The 15,863-nt window shown below is 58.0% G+C and overlaps 2 protein-coding genes across 6 annotated transcripts in view; one reads left to right on the plus strand and one right to left on the minus strand.

The window, feature by feature from the left end:
- The window catches only part of SLC9A5 (solute carrier family 9 member A5), a 20,172-nt gene extending 18,787 nt beyond the window's left edge, over positions 1-1,385 (minus strand). For 2 of the 5 annotated variants that reach the window (XM_024732986.1, XM_024732979.1), the window contains exon 1: positions 15-1,385. In XM_024732986.1, the coding sequence (XP_024588754.1) occupies positions 15-86 (72 nt within the window). In that variant the 5' untranslated portion in view covers positions 87-1,385. The remainder of the gene's footprint in view (positions 1-14) is intronic. The other 3 variants (XM_024732948.1, XM_024732952.1, XM_024732958.1) reach the window with 3 other exon arrangements.
- A 333-nt stretch (positions 1,386-1,718) lies between these two features.
- FHOD1 (formin homology 2 domain containing 1) overlaps positions 1,719-15,863 on the plus strand; it is a 17,539-nt gene continuing 3,394 nt past the window's right edge. Inside the window, 15 exon segments of the mRNA XM_024732872.1 lie at positions 1,719-1,919; positions 11,261-11,367; positions 11,744-11,808; positions 12,138-12,205; positions 12,283-12,388; positions 12,465-12,559; positions 12,828-12,939; positions 13,025-13,119; positions 13,229-13,372; positions 13,504-13,637; positions 13,719-13,937; positions 14,075-14,098; positions 14,479-14,532; positions 15,378-15,493; positions 15,581-15,863. The exon segment at positions 15,581-15,863 is cut by the window's right edge and continues 54 nt beyond it. Coding sequence (XP_024588640.1) covers positions 1,719-1,919; positions 11,261-11,367; positions 11,744-11,808; positions 12,138-12,205; positions 12,283-12,388; positions 12,465-12,559; positions 12,828-12,939; positions 13,025-13,119; positions 13,229-13,372; positions 13,504-13,637; positions 13,719-13,937; positions 14,075-14,098; positions 14,479-14,532; positions 15,378-15,493; positions 15,581-15,863 — 1,823 coding nt within the window.

Genomic DNA, 15,863 nt, shown 5'->3' on the forward strand with positions numbered 1-15,863 from the left:
GGCCACCCTGGCTCCTGGGTGGGCTCTTCGGTTGCTCCCGCCCCCGCCAGGGGCAGCCAGAGCAGCGGCAGTGCGGCGCGCAGCATCCTGCCGCCTGCCTAGGAGCCCTCCCGGCACCGCACGGCAGCCGGCCCCGCGTCGCCGCCGCCGCCGCCTACCGGCCGCCCCCGCGTCACAGGCACGTGGGGCCCGCTCCCCCCAATCCCGGCTCCGATACCCCCAAGCCAGGTCCGGACTTCGAGACCCTGCCCCGGGCGTCCGTAGTGCGGACGCCTGCCCCTCCGCTCTAAACCAGTCCCGACTCTGGAAATTCCCCGGTGCAGCCCTTCCCCAAGTCCTGCAACCTATTCCTTCAAGCGCGCTCCCCCAAACTCTCCCAAAACCCTCCCCGACCCGGATTCAGAGCTGTGAGCGGCCACAGCCCTCCAGGGGCACCTCTGCATTCCACCAGCCGGTGGCGACGGTGGCGACGGCCAGCCGCTGGAGTGACCGGGGTCTGCCGGGGGGCGGGGTCCAGGCGGGAGGAGCGCGGCCCCGCCACCGAGAGTGCTGTCAGCGGCCAGCAGCCGGTCCCCGATACCGAGGCCGCGGGCTCCGGCGCTGCCGGGTGCAGACTGGAGGGGCCCCCTTCGGGTCCCCGCCCAGACCAGAGCTGCGCACGCGCACTGGGCCCGTTTTAGAAAGCCGTGAGGGACAACTGTCCCCATCGTCCCCAGAAATCCCAAGGCCCAGATTGGGCCCAGCTCATTCCAGGCTGAATAGGAGGCTGTTCCTCTTCATTTACCAAACCGAGGGACAGCCGGCCTCCCTTTCCCTTAAACTACAGTGAACGCTTCTCACCTTTTCCATGAGACAATGAAGGAAACGTATCTTCTTCCCTAAACTATGGAAACCCCGGTCTATCGATTCCCTTCAAACTAAGAGGGATCCACCCAACCTCTTCCCCAAACCTGAGGGGGCATTCGGCTTATCTTGCCCCAAACTGAAAAGGACCGTTTCCACTTTTCATTCAAGCTGAAGGGCAACCCATCCCCGTTCTTCCCTAAAATTGAGGGTAACGTTCTACCTCGCCGCCAAACTGAGTCATCCCATCCTTTTCCCAGAATTAGGGGCACCCTTACCTCTTTTTCCTCCAACTAAAGGTAAATGATCCCACCTCTTCCTTCGAATCGAGTGTAATCTATTTTCACTTCTTGCTCTAAACTGAAAGGGACCCATCTACCTGCTTTCTCCAAATGAGGGAAGCCCATCCACTTCATCCCTCAGCTGAAGGAATCAGGACCTTCTCGCCCCTAAACTGAGGGGGACCTGACGGGCCACGATCCGAAGAAACTTGCACCCCACCTTGCCCTAAAGAGAGCGCAGCCTCACCGCCCCCAAGCCCAAAGAAAGCCTCCCCGTGCTCCGCGCGCTCTCGAAGTGGGTGAGGGGCGCGCGAGCTCGGGTTTTCCCCCAGACTAGCCAGTGAACTAACAGGACCATGATCGCGCCCTCTGAGTGGCTGGCTGCAGTCTCCGCCACCGGCAGCGGTTGCCCACCCCTAGCCTCCGGAGACTACTATTGGCTCCACCCCCTTCCTCCGCCCCGCCTCCGCCTGGCTCCGCCCCTCTTCTTCGGCGTCCGGCCCGGTCCCGCCCAGGCTGCGAGCTAGTTGAGGAGACGCCGCGGCGCGGCCGGGACCCGCCCGGAGGCGCACTGAGCGAGCCACTGGCGGAGCCATGGCCGGCCAGGAAGACCGCGGGGACGGGGAGCCGGTATCAGTGGTGACCGTGCGGGTGCAGTACCTAGAGGACACCGACCCTTTCGCATGTGCCAACTTCCCGGAGCCGCGCCGGGCCCCCACCTGCAGCCTGGACGGGGCGCTGCCCCTGAGCGCGCAGATACCCGCGCTGCACCACCTGCTGGGGGCGCCGCTCAAGGTAAGGGGAGCCGGAGAAAGGTTGGGGGCGACCGAGGGTTCAGGGTCAGCGCCATGAAAGCCTTTGGGAGCCCCTCGAGGAGAGGCTGGAGCGGGTGCGCTCCTCCGGGAAAGTTTTGTACTGGGGAGCCAAGGTACACGTTGCCCGGCTTGTTGGGGAACGCCTCTCAAGCTGAGGGAAGCTGAAGAAGGGAGGATGGGAGCTTGTACTCTGCGGCACCCAGGCTGGTCCTCGAAATGAGGCCCACCTGGGGAGGCGCTCGGGGTCCGCTCGCTGCCAGTCGGCCTGGTTAACTGCTCTGGATAGGGTGGCGTGCGTGTTTGCGCGGTAGCGGACTTAGGAGACGGAGCTGGGGATAGAACAGCTTTCACCTGCTTCAGGTCAGGTGGGGGTGGGACCACGAGGAGGGCGGACCCGGGGCGGGCCGCTGGAGGTGTCTGGAGGTTGGATTGGGTCCAGCCGGACGGCGTGTTGTCCCTGCCTGGTGAGGCCCGGCTGGGGAGTGCCGGTGGAGAAGAGTCTTCACGGGCTGAGGGGAGTTCCCGGGAAGCGGCCTGGCCCGGGACACCCCGAGCGCGGGAGGCTGCACTGGTGGAAGAGCCCTTTGAGTCACCGCCCCCACCATCTCGTACAGCTGCCGCCGCCGGCCGGGAAGCTGGAAGGGAGGGAGCGGGCCGGGCTAATTTTAAACCGCCGGCCTGCCCTCGTTTGCCTGCACCCCAGAACCGACTCGTGCACAGTGTCGGGAGAGGCCCTTTTCCAGATGGCCCGCCCTACCTCCCCTCCTGCTCGCTGCGCTCAGTCCCCCGCAGGCAGCCTTTTCCGGCGCACTCGCAGGCACCCGGTTTCCGGGCCAGAACTCTGGGAGGCACACAATCACCTCCCGGGGTGCCCCGCCAGCCAGGCAGCACCAAGTGGTGAGGAAGAGAAGAGAGAGTTGGTGGAGATGCCCTCCCCTGATCCCAGGCTTAGCTGGGCGCCGAGTTGCGCAAACTTGCCCCCCGGGCCTGGGGTCTCCCCTGGAATGTGCCCCAGGCGCCAGGCCCCCAGCTTACATTCCTAGCGCTGCGGGCCTGCCCCGCCTCCGAGCGCGGGCGGGAGAAGTGCTGAGACTATTGGCCTGGGGAGTAGCGCGTGTGAGCAAAGCCCAGGCTTTCAAGGACAAAGATTGAAGATAGCAGCACATTGCCCTCTCCAGAGTTTTGATGCGACCCCTTCTTGTCCTGCCCTGTTCAAAGGGGCAAACTGAAGTGGACCTAAAAGGAGCACCTCCAGCCAGAGGCCACCTCCCATTCACAATGGACTCTGGGGAGAGAGGGGTGCTGAATGGACTCTGGGGAGAGAGGGGTGCAGGTTCCTGCCTCCAAGCTCCTGGAACTCCTAGTACTGAAATAAGCCTGGAGCACTACAGAGAACATAGTATTCCTCCCACCCCGGACTCGAGGACAGAACTTAGCCCTAACACCCGTCTTCCCAATTAGGGGCAAGTTTGGGAGGTCAGCTACAGGAAAAAGGATCAAAATTACCCCTTGCCTCTCCCCCTCATTTAGGGACCCATCACCACCACCCCTTCAACCAGGGCTCTGCCCTCTGTTCTCTGCTCCCTAGCTGAGAGCTACGATAATGCATTAAGTACCCCCCAACTCAGTCCTTCTTGGTCTTCCCACTTTCAGAACTCCCACCTGGTGTGCCTGAGGACTGCCATACCCCCCACAGGCAGACTATGGGGGCCTGCACACTGGGTTACCACTGTGCTTGGAGCCAGGACTCCCTGGGGCTGGCAGCTCTGCCAGGAATGGTCAGCTGCACTGTGATGTGCTCATCCCAAATATAAACTGTGACCACAGCCCCAGAATAGAAGGCCAGAGGAAGAAGGGCTGAGAGTAGGGCAGGGGCAGGGACATCAGAGAGCTGAGGGAGGGGGAGCAGGGCTCCTCCTTGTAGGAAATGTCAACAGCTGGTCCCTCCCCTAGTCCTATAAGTGGGTGGCCCAGGGGCACAGACATGACTCAGGCCTGCTCCACAGCCCTCTAGAGGGGAGAGGTGGCCCAGAAACCCAGGCATCCCCGTCCCAGGCTGTAGAGCAAAATAAGAGGGAGGGGTTCTGTGCTCACTGTTTCAGCCTCTGCACAGCTATCCAGCAGGAGAACAGTTCACAGCCAAATGACCTCTGCCTCCCATTCTGGCCACTGACGCCCATCGTCCCCCCATACCCTGCCCCTTCCCTGGGAATGTACAGAGGCCCAGCCCACTTTCCCTCTGTGGCTCCACCCACACACACCCCACTGGGCTGTGGCTTGCCTATAGAGTTCCCCTGGGGGCTTCCTTTTTAAATGTTTCAAAGCTCTCAGGTCTGAAAAGGCCTTGCTCATTTCCTCCCAGTCTAGGAGGAAGCTCCTGGCCACAGCCTCTGACTCATCTCCTGGCCCTGGGGGGTGGGATAGGGGGTGTCCTGGCAGTGCCTTGGGTCATGTGTGGTGTCTCCAGGGGAACTCAGGAATATCTGTCTCCCCTCTGTGCCAGAGCCCAGGGACCTGCCCCTGCCCCAGGGGAGAACCTGGCCCTCTGGCCCTGCCTCATTGTTTTACCCAGAGCTGCCCAGTCCCACCCTCCCTGCTACCCTGTCCCACTCTCCCGTACTACCCCTTTGCCCTTCTGGGCCTGCCTCACGAGCCCCTCCCTGATATCCAAAGGCCCTGCCACATCTGGGATAGCACAGACTCCTTTCTCCCTGGGCTCTGGGCAGAGGGACCTGGGTACTGCTCTGACCCTCATGCAAAGGCCAGATGAGCCCCCTATTCCTAGCAGCAGAGATAGCCCTAGCAATCTGTTCATTACCAGCAACTTTGTTTCCCCAACTGCTGCTAAACATTAGAGTGGAGCAGGGGTGGTACTTGTTTCCTGACCTTGCCCATCCCTACTCCAGCCTGAGTTTATCCCTAAGGAGCAGTTGTGACAAAGGGGCTAAAGTGTGAACCTGACCTTCTGGGACAGGGACCAACTGGAGGGGTCCCAGAAGACTCTTAAGGGTAAGATGGGGTGCTCTGGTGATGAACTGAGCCCTTTCCTTTTTTGTTGTGGAGGTCTCTTTGGGAGACTATAGAAGATTGTGATGTGGGCATGAGTCATGGTCTCCTCCCATCTTTCCCTGGGGCCATCATGTCCAGTCTGTTCATTCTGGGTTGCAGCCTGGTAAGGGACCCGAACTTAGTCCTGGCAGAAGTACGCACTGTTACCCCAATGTGTATGATGTGTGTGTGTTCATTTGTGTTCCCTTGCTGGAACTAAGAGGACCAGTTTGGGGTATTTGTACAGTTCAGAAAGCTGAGGGGCGGTCTCCAGCCCTCACTCCACCTCCTCTGCAGGGTTCCCTGGAGCACTTCCAAAGTCCATTGGCCCAGGATCTAGGTCAGTTAGCCCTGGTTCCATTCAGCCTGGGGCAAATTCACAGAATTTCTGAGCCTTGGTTTCCTCACCTGTAAAAGGATTATCAGGAGAATCAAAGGAACCAGGCAGCCCAGTGTGTGACACAGAGGAGGCGTAACAAATGTGGGCTTCCCTCCTCAAGACCCATTCATGTCATCTCATTCAGGAAGCCAAGGTCCAGTTGGAGACCCAAGATAAAAGGGAAGGAGGGGGCTGTCCCTGGTGGCGCAGTGGTTGAGAGTCCGCCTGCCGATGCAGGGGACACGGGTTCGTGCCCTGGTCCGGGAAGATCCCACATGCCGCGGAGCGGCTGGGCCCGTGGGCTCGTGGGCCCGTGAGCCGTGGCCGCTGAGTCTGTGCATCCGGAGCCTGTGCTCCACAACGGGAGAGGCCACAACAGTGAGAGGCCCGCGTACCGCAAAAAAAAAAAAAAAAGGGAAGGAGGGTCATCAGAACACAGGGTCTTACATTTTTAGGAAAGGAGAAGAAAAAGGTAGTTAACAAATTATTTCCTAAAACAAGAGTCCTTCAGCATGTAATTCTGCACTTTTCTCCATCTTCCTTGCCCCTGGCATTCTCACTCGATTATACTGTTATGAAAAATATTGGGTAGTAGGCAACATGGTGTCCTAAGCTTGTAAAACCATATGTAACAAGTTGGTTTGGGCTGCCAGAAAAGCGTAGCCCAAGGAATCAAGAGAAAAGTGGGCTGGGGCAAGGTAGGGGTAGGAGATTAAGAGGTACAAGCTACTATATATAAAATAAATAAGCTACAAGGATATATTGTACAGCACAAGGAATATAGCCAATATTTTATAACAATTTTAAATGGAGTATAATTTTTTTTTTCTTTTGGCCATGCTGCGCAGCTTGTGGGATCCTGGTTCCCTGACGACCAGGGGTAGAACTCAGGGCCCAGGCGGTGAAAGCGCGGAGTCCTAACCACTGGACCGCCAGGGAATTCCCAAGTATAATCTTTAAAAATTGTGGATCACTATGTTGTACGCCTGAAACTTATACAATATTGTAAATCTACTATACCTCAATAAATATAAACAAATAAATAGAGAAAAGTGGGCTGGAGGCTGAAGCGCGGAGCTGAGCCTGGGAAGAATGAGGGAGAGACTCCACCCCAAGACAAACATCAGAGAAGTGTGGAAGACAAGAGCCAGGAGGGAGTCCAACATGTGGGCCTACACTGACCCTGTGCTGACCCCAAGTACTGTCCTCAGGGACTAGGGTTTGGGCTTACGCCAGCCTGGCCCAGTCCCAGGGTGTGAGAAACAAAGCCCAGGGGTTTAGCGCTCAGAAGGGTGACCCCAGGATGGGTCTAGAGATTGTCATACAGAGTGAAGTAAGTCAGAAAGAGAAAAACAAGTATCGTATATTAACGCATACATGTGGAACCTAGAAAAATGCTACAGATGAACCAGTTTGCAGGGCAGAAATTGAGACACAGATGTAGAGAACAAATGTATGGACACCAAGGGGGGAAAGTGGCAGGGGGTGGTGGTGATGGGATGAATTGGGAGATTGGGACTGACATATATACACTAATATGTATAAAATAGATAACTAATACGAACCTGCTGTAAAAAAAAAATAAAATTAAAAAAAATTTTTTTTAAAAAGGGTGACTTCAGGGCTTCCCTGGTGGCAACAGTGGTTGAGAGTCCGCCTGCCGATGCAGGGGACACGGGTTCGTGCCCCGGTTCGGGAAAATCCCACATGCCGCGGAGCGGCTGGGCCCATGAGCCATGGCCGCTGAGCCTGCGCGTCCGGAGCCTGTGCTCCGCAACGGGAGAGGCCACAACAGTGAGAGGCCCGCGTACCGCAAAAAAAAAAAAAAAAAAAAAAAAAAAGGGTGACTTCAGGAAGGGGCCAGTGGTGTGAGGGACAAGCAACACCCAGCTGGCAGGAAGTCTCCGCTCCTTGGAGCTTGCCTGACCCTGCTCCCCGCTCCATCTCCACCCGGGACAGACAGTTAAGGGTGGGGGGCATTGTCCCGGAGGCTTTGGGCTGGCTGTTACCTCTGGACCTCCTCCCCAGAAATGGGGCCCTGGCAGGATAAGACAGGTGAAGTGGCTAGGGAGCCACTGCTACCACCACAGAGGGAAAGGGGCTCATGTGAGGAGGCTGGGGGTGGTAGAGCATTCAGTCTTCAGGACCGTGCCCCAAATGGATGCAGGTATTCTGGAAGGCGAGGGCCACGCTCAGCTCGCTTGGAATTAGAGCCTGCAACTGTGCGTGCAGGAGGGGAAGAGTGCTTGCTGGATCTGAGCTTTCTGTGGGTGTGCTTCTCACCTGTGCGTGGCCAGTAGCATATATATACCCTGCCTGACTGTATTCTTGGGTATGTAAGCTACTCCCAGGTGGAATCTGCTCACTCCTCCAGTGTTTACCTTTACAGCACCCCACCCCTCCCCTTTCTTAGCACCCGTGGCAGTTGTGCTTCTACATTTATTTGTGGCCTTTTTCTGAGTCAGACCTGCCTGCCTCCCCAGCGGGGTTGGAAGACAGGGAAGGCAGAGGCAGTATCTTGTTCCCTGCTATGTCCTCAGCACCTAAAACCAGCCTGGTTCGTGAATATTTGAATGAACGAGCTATTCTATATGTGTGTGATCTGGGGGGGTCTCTGAGGGGGTTTGTGACTTTGGGGGAAATATGTTTCTCTAGGGTCCCAGAGTCCTCCAGTCCAAGGCAGAAGGAGATGTAACTGTGCCTGGCTTGCGGGGGAGGGCGGTGGTTGGCTGCTGAGTCACCATGTGGGAAGAGGAGTCAGGAGGAATGTGGGGCTGCCCTCAGCTGAGCTGGCCCTGGACAAAGGACCCCAGCCCTGGGGCCTTGCTGCCCCATCTCAGGGCCCATTCCCAGTAGGCCCTGGAGAAGATGACTCTGCTCCCAGGGAGGGGAGAGAGGCCAGGCCTGCCCAAGGGAGGGCAGGCAGCCAAGCAGGAAGTGGGACAGAAAACAGGCTGGAGTGTTTGTCCTATGTCCCACGTCCCACGCAGGAGCCTGGGGGGGTGGGAAGGAGTGGGAGGTGTGGGTGTCACCAAAGGGCCTTACAGGCTGAACTCAGGCTCTCAGGCATGAGCAGGGGTACTAAGCAGAGGAGGGGTAGGGGCCGGAGCTGGACTCCCTTAACCCCAGGGGACCAAGGGCAGCTGGAAGTCCTTGGGCTGGGTCCAGAGCAGGGCAGGGCTGACAGAACATCAGGACACACAAAAAAAAAAAAAAAAAAAAAAAAAAAAAAAAAAAAAAAAAAAGGGTGACTTCAGGAAGGGGCCAGTGGTGTGAGGGACAAGCAACACCCAGCTGGCAGGAAGTCTCCGCTCCTTGGAGCTTGCCTGACCCTGCTCCCCGCTCCATCTCCACCCGGGACAGACAGTTAAGGGTGGGGGGCATTGTCCCGGAGGCTTTGGGCTGGCTGTTACCTCTGGACCTCCTCCCCAGAAATGGGGCCCTGGCAGGATAAGACAGGTGAAGTGGCTAGGGAGCCACTGCTACCACCACAGAGGGAAAGGGGCTCATGTGAGGAGGCTGGGGGTGGTAGAGCATTCAGTCTTCAGGACCGTGCCCCAAATGGATGCAGGTATTCTGGAAGGCGAGGGCCACGCTCAGCTCGCTTGGAATTAGAGCCTGCAACTGTGCGTGCAGGAGGGGAAGAGTGCTTGCTGGATCTGAGCTTTCTGTGGGTGTGCTTCTCACCTGTGCGTGGCCAGTAGCATATATATACCCTGCCTGACTGTATTCTTGGGTATGTAAGCTACTCCCAGGTGGAATCTGCTCACTCCTCCAGTGTTTACCTTTACAGCACCCCACCCCTCCCCTTTCTTAGCACCCGTGGCAGTTGTGCTTCTACATTTATTTGTGGCCTTTTTCTGAGTCAGACCTGCCTGCCTCCCCAGCGGGGTTGGAAGACAGGGAAGGCAGAGGCAGTATCTTGTTCCCTGCTATGTCCTCAGCACCTAAAACCAGCCTGGTTCGTGAATATTTGAATGAACGAGCTATTCTATATGTGTGTGATCTGGGGGGGTCTCTGAGGGGGTTTGTGACTTTGGGGGAAATATGTTTCTCTAGGGTCCCAGAGTCCTCCAGTCCAAGGCAGAAGGAGATGTAACTGTGCCTGGCTTGCGGGGGAGGGCGGTGGTTGGCTGCTGAGTCACCATGTGGGAAGAGGAGTCAGGAGGAATGTGGGGCTGCCCTCAGCTGAGCTGGCCCTGGACAAAGGACCCCAGCCCTGGGGCCTTGCTGCCCCATCTCAGGGCCCATTCCCAGTAGGCCCTGGAGAAGATGACTCTGCTCCCAGGGAGGGGAGAGAGGCCAGGCCTGCCCAAGGGAGGGCAGGCAGCCAAGCAGGAAGTGGGACAGAAAACAGGCTGGAGTGTTTGTCCTATGTCCCACGTCCCACGCAGGAGCCTGGGGGGGTGGGAAGGAGTGGGAGGTGTGGGTGTCACCAAAGGGCCTTACAGGCTGAACTCAGGCTCTCAGGCATGAGCAGGGGTACTAAGCAGAGGAGGGGTAGGGGCCGGAGCTGGACTCCCTTAACCCCAGGGGACCAAGGGCAGCTGGAAGTCCTTGGGCTGGGTCCAGAGCAGGGCAGGGCTGACAGAACATCAGGACAAATGTTGGGGTTGACTTTCCCAGTAAGATGGAGACCAGAAGACACTCTGCCTCCCCAGAGGTGGGCTTTCCCTGGGCCTCTCAAGAAGCGCCACCACTCAAGTCAAGGGAACTTTGCTGAGCCGTGCACACTGGCACTGCGCTACATGGTGTAGGCATCAGGGAGCGCACGGTGCTGCCCTCAGACTCTCCAGAGTCACCTCACTAGGCTTCTCTACAGGCACTTCTCAAGGGGCCAAGAGTCATCCTGGTGGTGGTGGTGGTGGTGGTGATGGTGGGAAGCCAGCTCAGGGGGGTGGGAGACATGGGCGGCAGACTCATGGGTGGAGCACCTGACTTGTTACGGTGCAGGTTCCAGGGACCCACTGTAGGCTGACTGAGTCAGACCCTAAAACCTGGTGTTTAATAGGCCTCTTGGAGGTCTCTGAGGTCCAGCTAGGACCATGGTGACTGTAGCCCACTTGGGGCAGGGCAAAGGCCCTCAGGCTTGGAGGGACTGGGAGCCCTTCTCCTCACTATCTTAACTCGGGGAGACACACGTCCCCCCTCTCAGCTGGGTTTGCACCTCCCAGCATTCTTAACACTTTCTCCCTGGGTGTTGAATGTTCACAGCTGCGAACTTCCTTGAAAGCAGGAACTTCCTCCTATTTTCTCTCCATTCCCCTTCCTCATTCATGTTCAGTAGCTCAACAACCATTTAGGGAGCACTTGCTTTGTGCTAAGTGCTGTGATAGGCTCTGCAGACATTGCATGGACAAAACAGACATGGTGCCTGAACCCAGAGAACACACAGTGGGGAAGGAGACTAGTGTCTAGGATGTGTGGAAGGCCTCAGACGAGGGTACACACAAGGGCTGGAGGGATTTGCATAGCATTGGCTAGAGGAGTCCAGGAAGGCTTTCCAAAAAAGCATTATCTGGGAATTCCCTGGCGGTCCAGTGGTTAGGACTCCACGCTTTCACTGCCAAGGGCGAGGATTCTATCCCTGGTCAGGGAACTAAGATCCCACAAGCCGCATGGTGTGGCAAAAAAAAAAAAAAAAAGCATTATCTAATCTGAAACCTAAAGAATGGGTAGGTATGAGGCAGGAGAAAAGCTCTTTGAGCCACATGAGCTTTGCACATAGTAGGCCCATGAGAAATGACTGCTGAAGGAATGCATGGCTGTACACTGCAGGCCCTTGTGGTGTGTCTCTGCCAGCACCCTGAGTGGGAGGTAGGAGGTCATGGGGTCTCCATACGTACTCCTGCCACCTCTTCCCCAGCCCTGACAGCTGTTCCCTTTGCCCCCAGCTAGAGGACTGTGCCCTGCAAGTGTCTCCGTCTGGATACTACCTGGACCCTGAGCTGTCCCTAGAAGAGCAACGGGAGATGCTGGAGGGCTTTTTTGAAGAGATCAGGTCAGAGCTGATGGGGCCAGGAAGGCTAGGCTGGCTCCCACCCTTGCCCCCAGGCTGGAGGGGCTGGCTCAGGTGTCAGCAGCCAAGACACTTGATCTCTAGCCAGGGCTGTGGGTCTCCTCCTACCACCCCAGGGAACTGTGCCAGGGGAATCCCAAGGCCTGGCCAGTGCTACCTGCTGCCTGGGACCGGGGTGGGGGCTCTCCTACATACCTGAGATGCCTGTGTTCTTCAAACCCTCCTATCTGGACAACCCTTTGGCTTGGAGAAGCATCTGGGGAGAAAGGAGCTGTGGCCAGGTTCTGGCTGCCTTGGTGTGGGTGGAGAGACCCTGAGGAATGGGCTGGGAGCTGCTGACTGGGCTACTTGATTCCAGCAAAGGGCGGAAGCCTACTCTGATCCTGCGGACCCAGCTTTCTCTGAGAGTCAATGCCATCTTAGGTGAGTGTGTGAGGATATCAGCGTCGAGTGCCTCCCCTCCCCCCAGCCCCGGTTGTCTCCGTTTCTTTCAGGCCTGCGCTGGACAGCAGACAGAGTAGATGGGAGATGGGATGTGCGACTCCTCCCATTCCTATCCTGACCTCTTCTTCCAGGGCAGCTGCTAGACTGCGGTCGGGCTTGCCCAGAGTCAGGGAGTGGAGGAGGAGGTGGGGGGTTCAAGAGTACTAGAAGATTCTTTGATGGGGGGTTGTGGTTGCGTCCCAGTAGAAGGGGGTGGGGGGCTTGTGGTGTGTCCCCTTGAGGTTTCCATGCCCACCTACCTCTTGCAGAAAAGTTGTATGGCTCCAGTGGCCCTGAGCTCCGCCGCTCCCTCTTCTCACTAAAGCAGATCTTCCAGGTGAGGCCCAGAGGTGGGCTGGGGGTGAGCATCCAGGCTGAACCTCCCCCCACTAAACTCCCCCATGGTGCCCGCAGGAGGACAAGGACCTGGTGCCTGAATTCGTGCACTCAGAGGGGCTGAGTTGCCTAATCCATGTGGGCGCTGCTGCCGACCACAATTACCAGAGCTACATCCTCCGAGGTCAGCCTCACCCCTCCCCCATGACCCCTGCCTTCAGTGACCCCTTACTGACCTCTTCTTGTCCCTGTGTCCCCAGCACTAGGCCAGCTGATGCTTTTTGTGGATGGGATGCTGGGGGTGGTGGCCCATAGTGAGACCGTGCAGTGGCTGTACACACTGTGTGCCAGCCTGGTAAGTGGCCCTCCACCCAGCCATGTACCCTTTTCCCACTGCCTCTCTCTGGGCCTCAGTTTCCTCTTCTGCAAAGTGGTCTGGAATGGAGGGGGTCTGTGGCCCCTCTAAGCCTCAAAGTCACTTCAGTACCTGGGCCTAGAGATGGCTCTTTCTGCCTAGACTCTCCTCTCTGGGTCCAGCCCCAGGAGCCCTTCCCCCTCCCCACCAGGAGCCAGCACAGGTCTGGCCCAAGCCCCACTCATGTATGGTGACCCCTTCCCCCCAGTCCCGCTTGGTGGTGAAGACAGCCCTGAAGCTGCTGCTGGTGTTTGTGGAGTACTCTGAGAGCAACGCACCACTGTTCATCCGTGCAGTCAACTCTGTGGCCAGCACCACGGGTCAGAAACTGTCCCTCCCTCCTCCATTGCTCAGGGCCCTCTCTCCTACTTGTTCCCATATGACTGCTCCCTATCTGGGTGACAGGTGCTCTTCCATGGGCCAATTTGGTGTCCATCCTGGAGGAGAAGAATGGCGCTGACCCCGAGTTGCTGGTGTACACCGTCACCCTCATCAACAAGGTGGGATAGGGGGAGCAAAGGGGGAGCCAGGTGCCATTCTGGGCCCCTCAGGCTCTTGACTTCTGCTCTCCATCAGCTTTAGCCTTGCCGTCCTATCCCCACCCTCCAGACTCTGGCAGCGCTCCCGGATCAGGACTCCTTCTACGACGTGACGGATGCACTGGAGCAGCAGGGCATGGAGGCACTGGTCCAGCGCCACTTGGGCACCGCGGGCACTGACGTCGACCTGCGCGCCCAGCTTATGCTCTATGAGGTGGGCTGGGCGGGCTGGGCTGTCAGGGCCCGAAGGCAGGAGAGAGGAGGGGAGGGAGGGAGGCCGTTCTCCAGTGCCCCACCCCACCTACTTGGGCCTCAGTCGCTCCCATCTGGGCTCAACTCTCTTAGAGCGCCCTGCGGTTGGAGGATGGGGACATGGAAGAAGCCGTCACAGGTGGGCGGCGCATCACCCGCCGAAAGCCTTCCTCAGAGGAGGGCAAGAGGATCCGCCGATCTCTAGAAGTGCGCTCCCCGGAGCCTGGGTAAGAACGAACTGCCTTGGCAGAGGCGGAGGGGTGGAACCGCCAGGAGGAGCCCTGCCTCCTGACAGGTCACATCTCCAGCTCCACAGGCCCCGCCTCACCAGTAGTCTCCACCTCCTCCTCCGCCAGCCCTGCCCTGCCGACCGGCCCCACCTCCAGCCCCGTAGGCCCCGCCCCACCTACAGGCCCCGCCTCCAGCGCCGTGGGCCCTGTCTCTGGCCTCCATACCACCTTGAGCCTCTTTCCTACCATCTCCGTGACGCCCTCACCCAACAGTTCCTGCGAGAGGAGCATCTACAAGTAAGTAGGGAGATAGAGCCTGTCCCGGGAGTCTTTCCTCCAACTGTCCCTCCACTCTGCGCTCCTCCACGGGCCCTCCGCCTCCTCTGCCCAAACTTCTCTGCCCAAACGCGTGCTTTCTTTCTCTTTCTTTCCAGACTTCACCAAACTGCTCCTGTTTGGTAAGTGACTGCTGGGGGGTGGGGTTCGGCTCTGACTGGACCTCCTCCTCCTGCGGCTTCTCTTCTTTCTGGCATTCTGCCTGTTTTGTCAACGTCATCTGTCTCTCTACCCCCTTCTGTCTTTCTCTGTCACTGTCTCTGACTCTCCTGTTTTGCTCTGTCTTTGTCTTTTACTGCACCCTGTCCTGTGTCATGTCAGTCTCTCCCCTCCACTTCCAGTTTCCTCACATCATGCCTCCCCCTCTCCCTCCTCTTCCCACTGTGGCTGGGAAGGAACCCCTGATATCACTGCCCAGCTCTGTGTGGGTGTGAGCAACTGGGCTTTGGGGTGAAGCACGTACCACAATTACCATTTTTTCCTCTCATTCCCCCCTACCCAGGGCCCGTGAGAGCCCATCTGTCCCCCAGTTCCCTACTGGGCAGGCCAGGCTGGAGTAAGTACAGAGGCCAGCCTGCCAGGCCTGCCATGTGCTCAGGGCTTCAGCATTGCTTCCCCCAGCAGGGGTCCCATGTGCCTGATGCAGCCAGAGCTGGGGGACTCTCCCAGACTTATGTGTCCTCAGTTACCCAAGGACTAAGCACTAGGAAACAGTTCACTGGGGTCATAGAGGTCCCAGTGCTTTAACAGTTGACACTTTAACAGCTTTGATCAGTGATGAGGATGTGGACTCCCAACCTGGAGCCCATTCTCCTGTGTCCTAAACCCAGGATTAGGGCTAGGAGGGGATCTAGAGTGCTGTGTGGTGCGGAGGTGGAGGAGCAGCCTCCATCTAAGGGAAGGACAAAGACTGAGTGCCGACAGAGGCTGGAGGGACCAAAAAAGAGATGGGATCACCTTTATGACTTCAACATAAACTGAGTGCCTTTCGTTTACCAGGCCCTTTTCTGGGCATAGGCCATAGCTCTCAGAAGCTGCTAGACATGCCAAGGGGAGGGACAGCCTGGTGTGCCCATTGGGACAGGTATCCCCTCCCCCTGCTCTAAGGGTCCTTGTCTAGAATCAGAACAGTGAACATGAACAGCAGCAAGGTTGCAAGTTAGATGTCAAGTAGAACTTTTCCCCGTATGTTGAACTGGGAATACTGGGTTGGTAATGACCCTCCCCAGATGTGGAAGACTGAACAGGGGCTGGCCTTGGGGTGGGGGTGGGGGGCAGGTCCCGGGTCTGCTCAGCGCATGGACTGTTCCCTGTGTGTCTGTGTGTGCCTGCAATTAGGGGCAGTGCCCACCCTGGGCTGGGGTGTGTCAGACACCCTCACTGACAAGTCCCTCCCCCCAGAGCCCGGTTCCTGGAGAATGTAGCAGCAGCAGAAACAGAAAAGCAGGCTGCGCTGGCCCAGGGCCAGGCAGAGACATTGGCTGGAGCCATGCCCGATGATATCGATGGACACCCAGGTGAGCAGGTGGGTGGGCAGAATCCACCCATGTTGCCCTGTTGCTCCACAGAGGACGTGACACTGACGGCTGTTTCCCTTTTTCTAGACACCCAAGAATTACGGGGCTCCCCAGAACCAGCCCCTGCACCCGGAACACCCCAGAGCACTGCCCCTCAAATCCTGCTCCGTACTCGGCACAGCCTCGAGCCAGAGCCCAAGGAGCCATTGGCCCCACCAAGCCCCAAGGCTGAGCCCATCCGGGAGCTCCCTACCAAAAAAAAAACCCGCATACCCAGCCTCTGCATTGGGGACCTGGACTTCTCAGACCTGGGGGAGGATGAAGACCAGGACGTGCTGAACACGGAGTCTGTGGAGGCGGGGAAAGGGGT

The sequence above is a fragment of the Neophocaena asiaeorientalis genome, unplaced genomic scaffold (genome assembly GCF_003031525.2).
Source record: "Neophocaena asiaeorientalis asiaeorientalis breed wild unplaced genomic scaffold, Neophocaena_asiaeorientalis_V1.1 scaffold90, whole genome shotgun sequence".
Classification (NCBI taxonomy): Eukaryota; Metazoa; Chordata; class Mammalia; order Artiodactyla; family Phocoenidae; genus Neophocaena; species Neophocaena asiaeorientalis.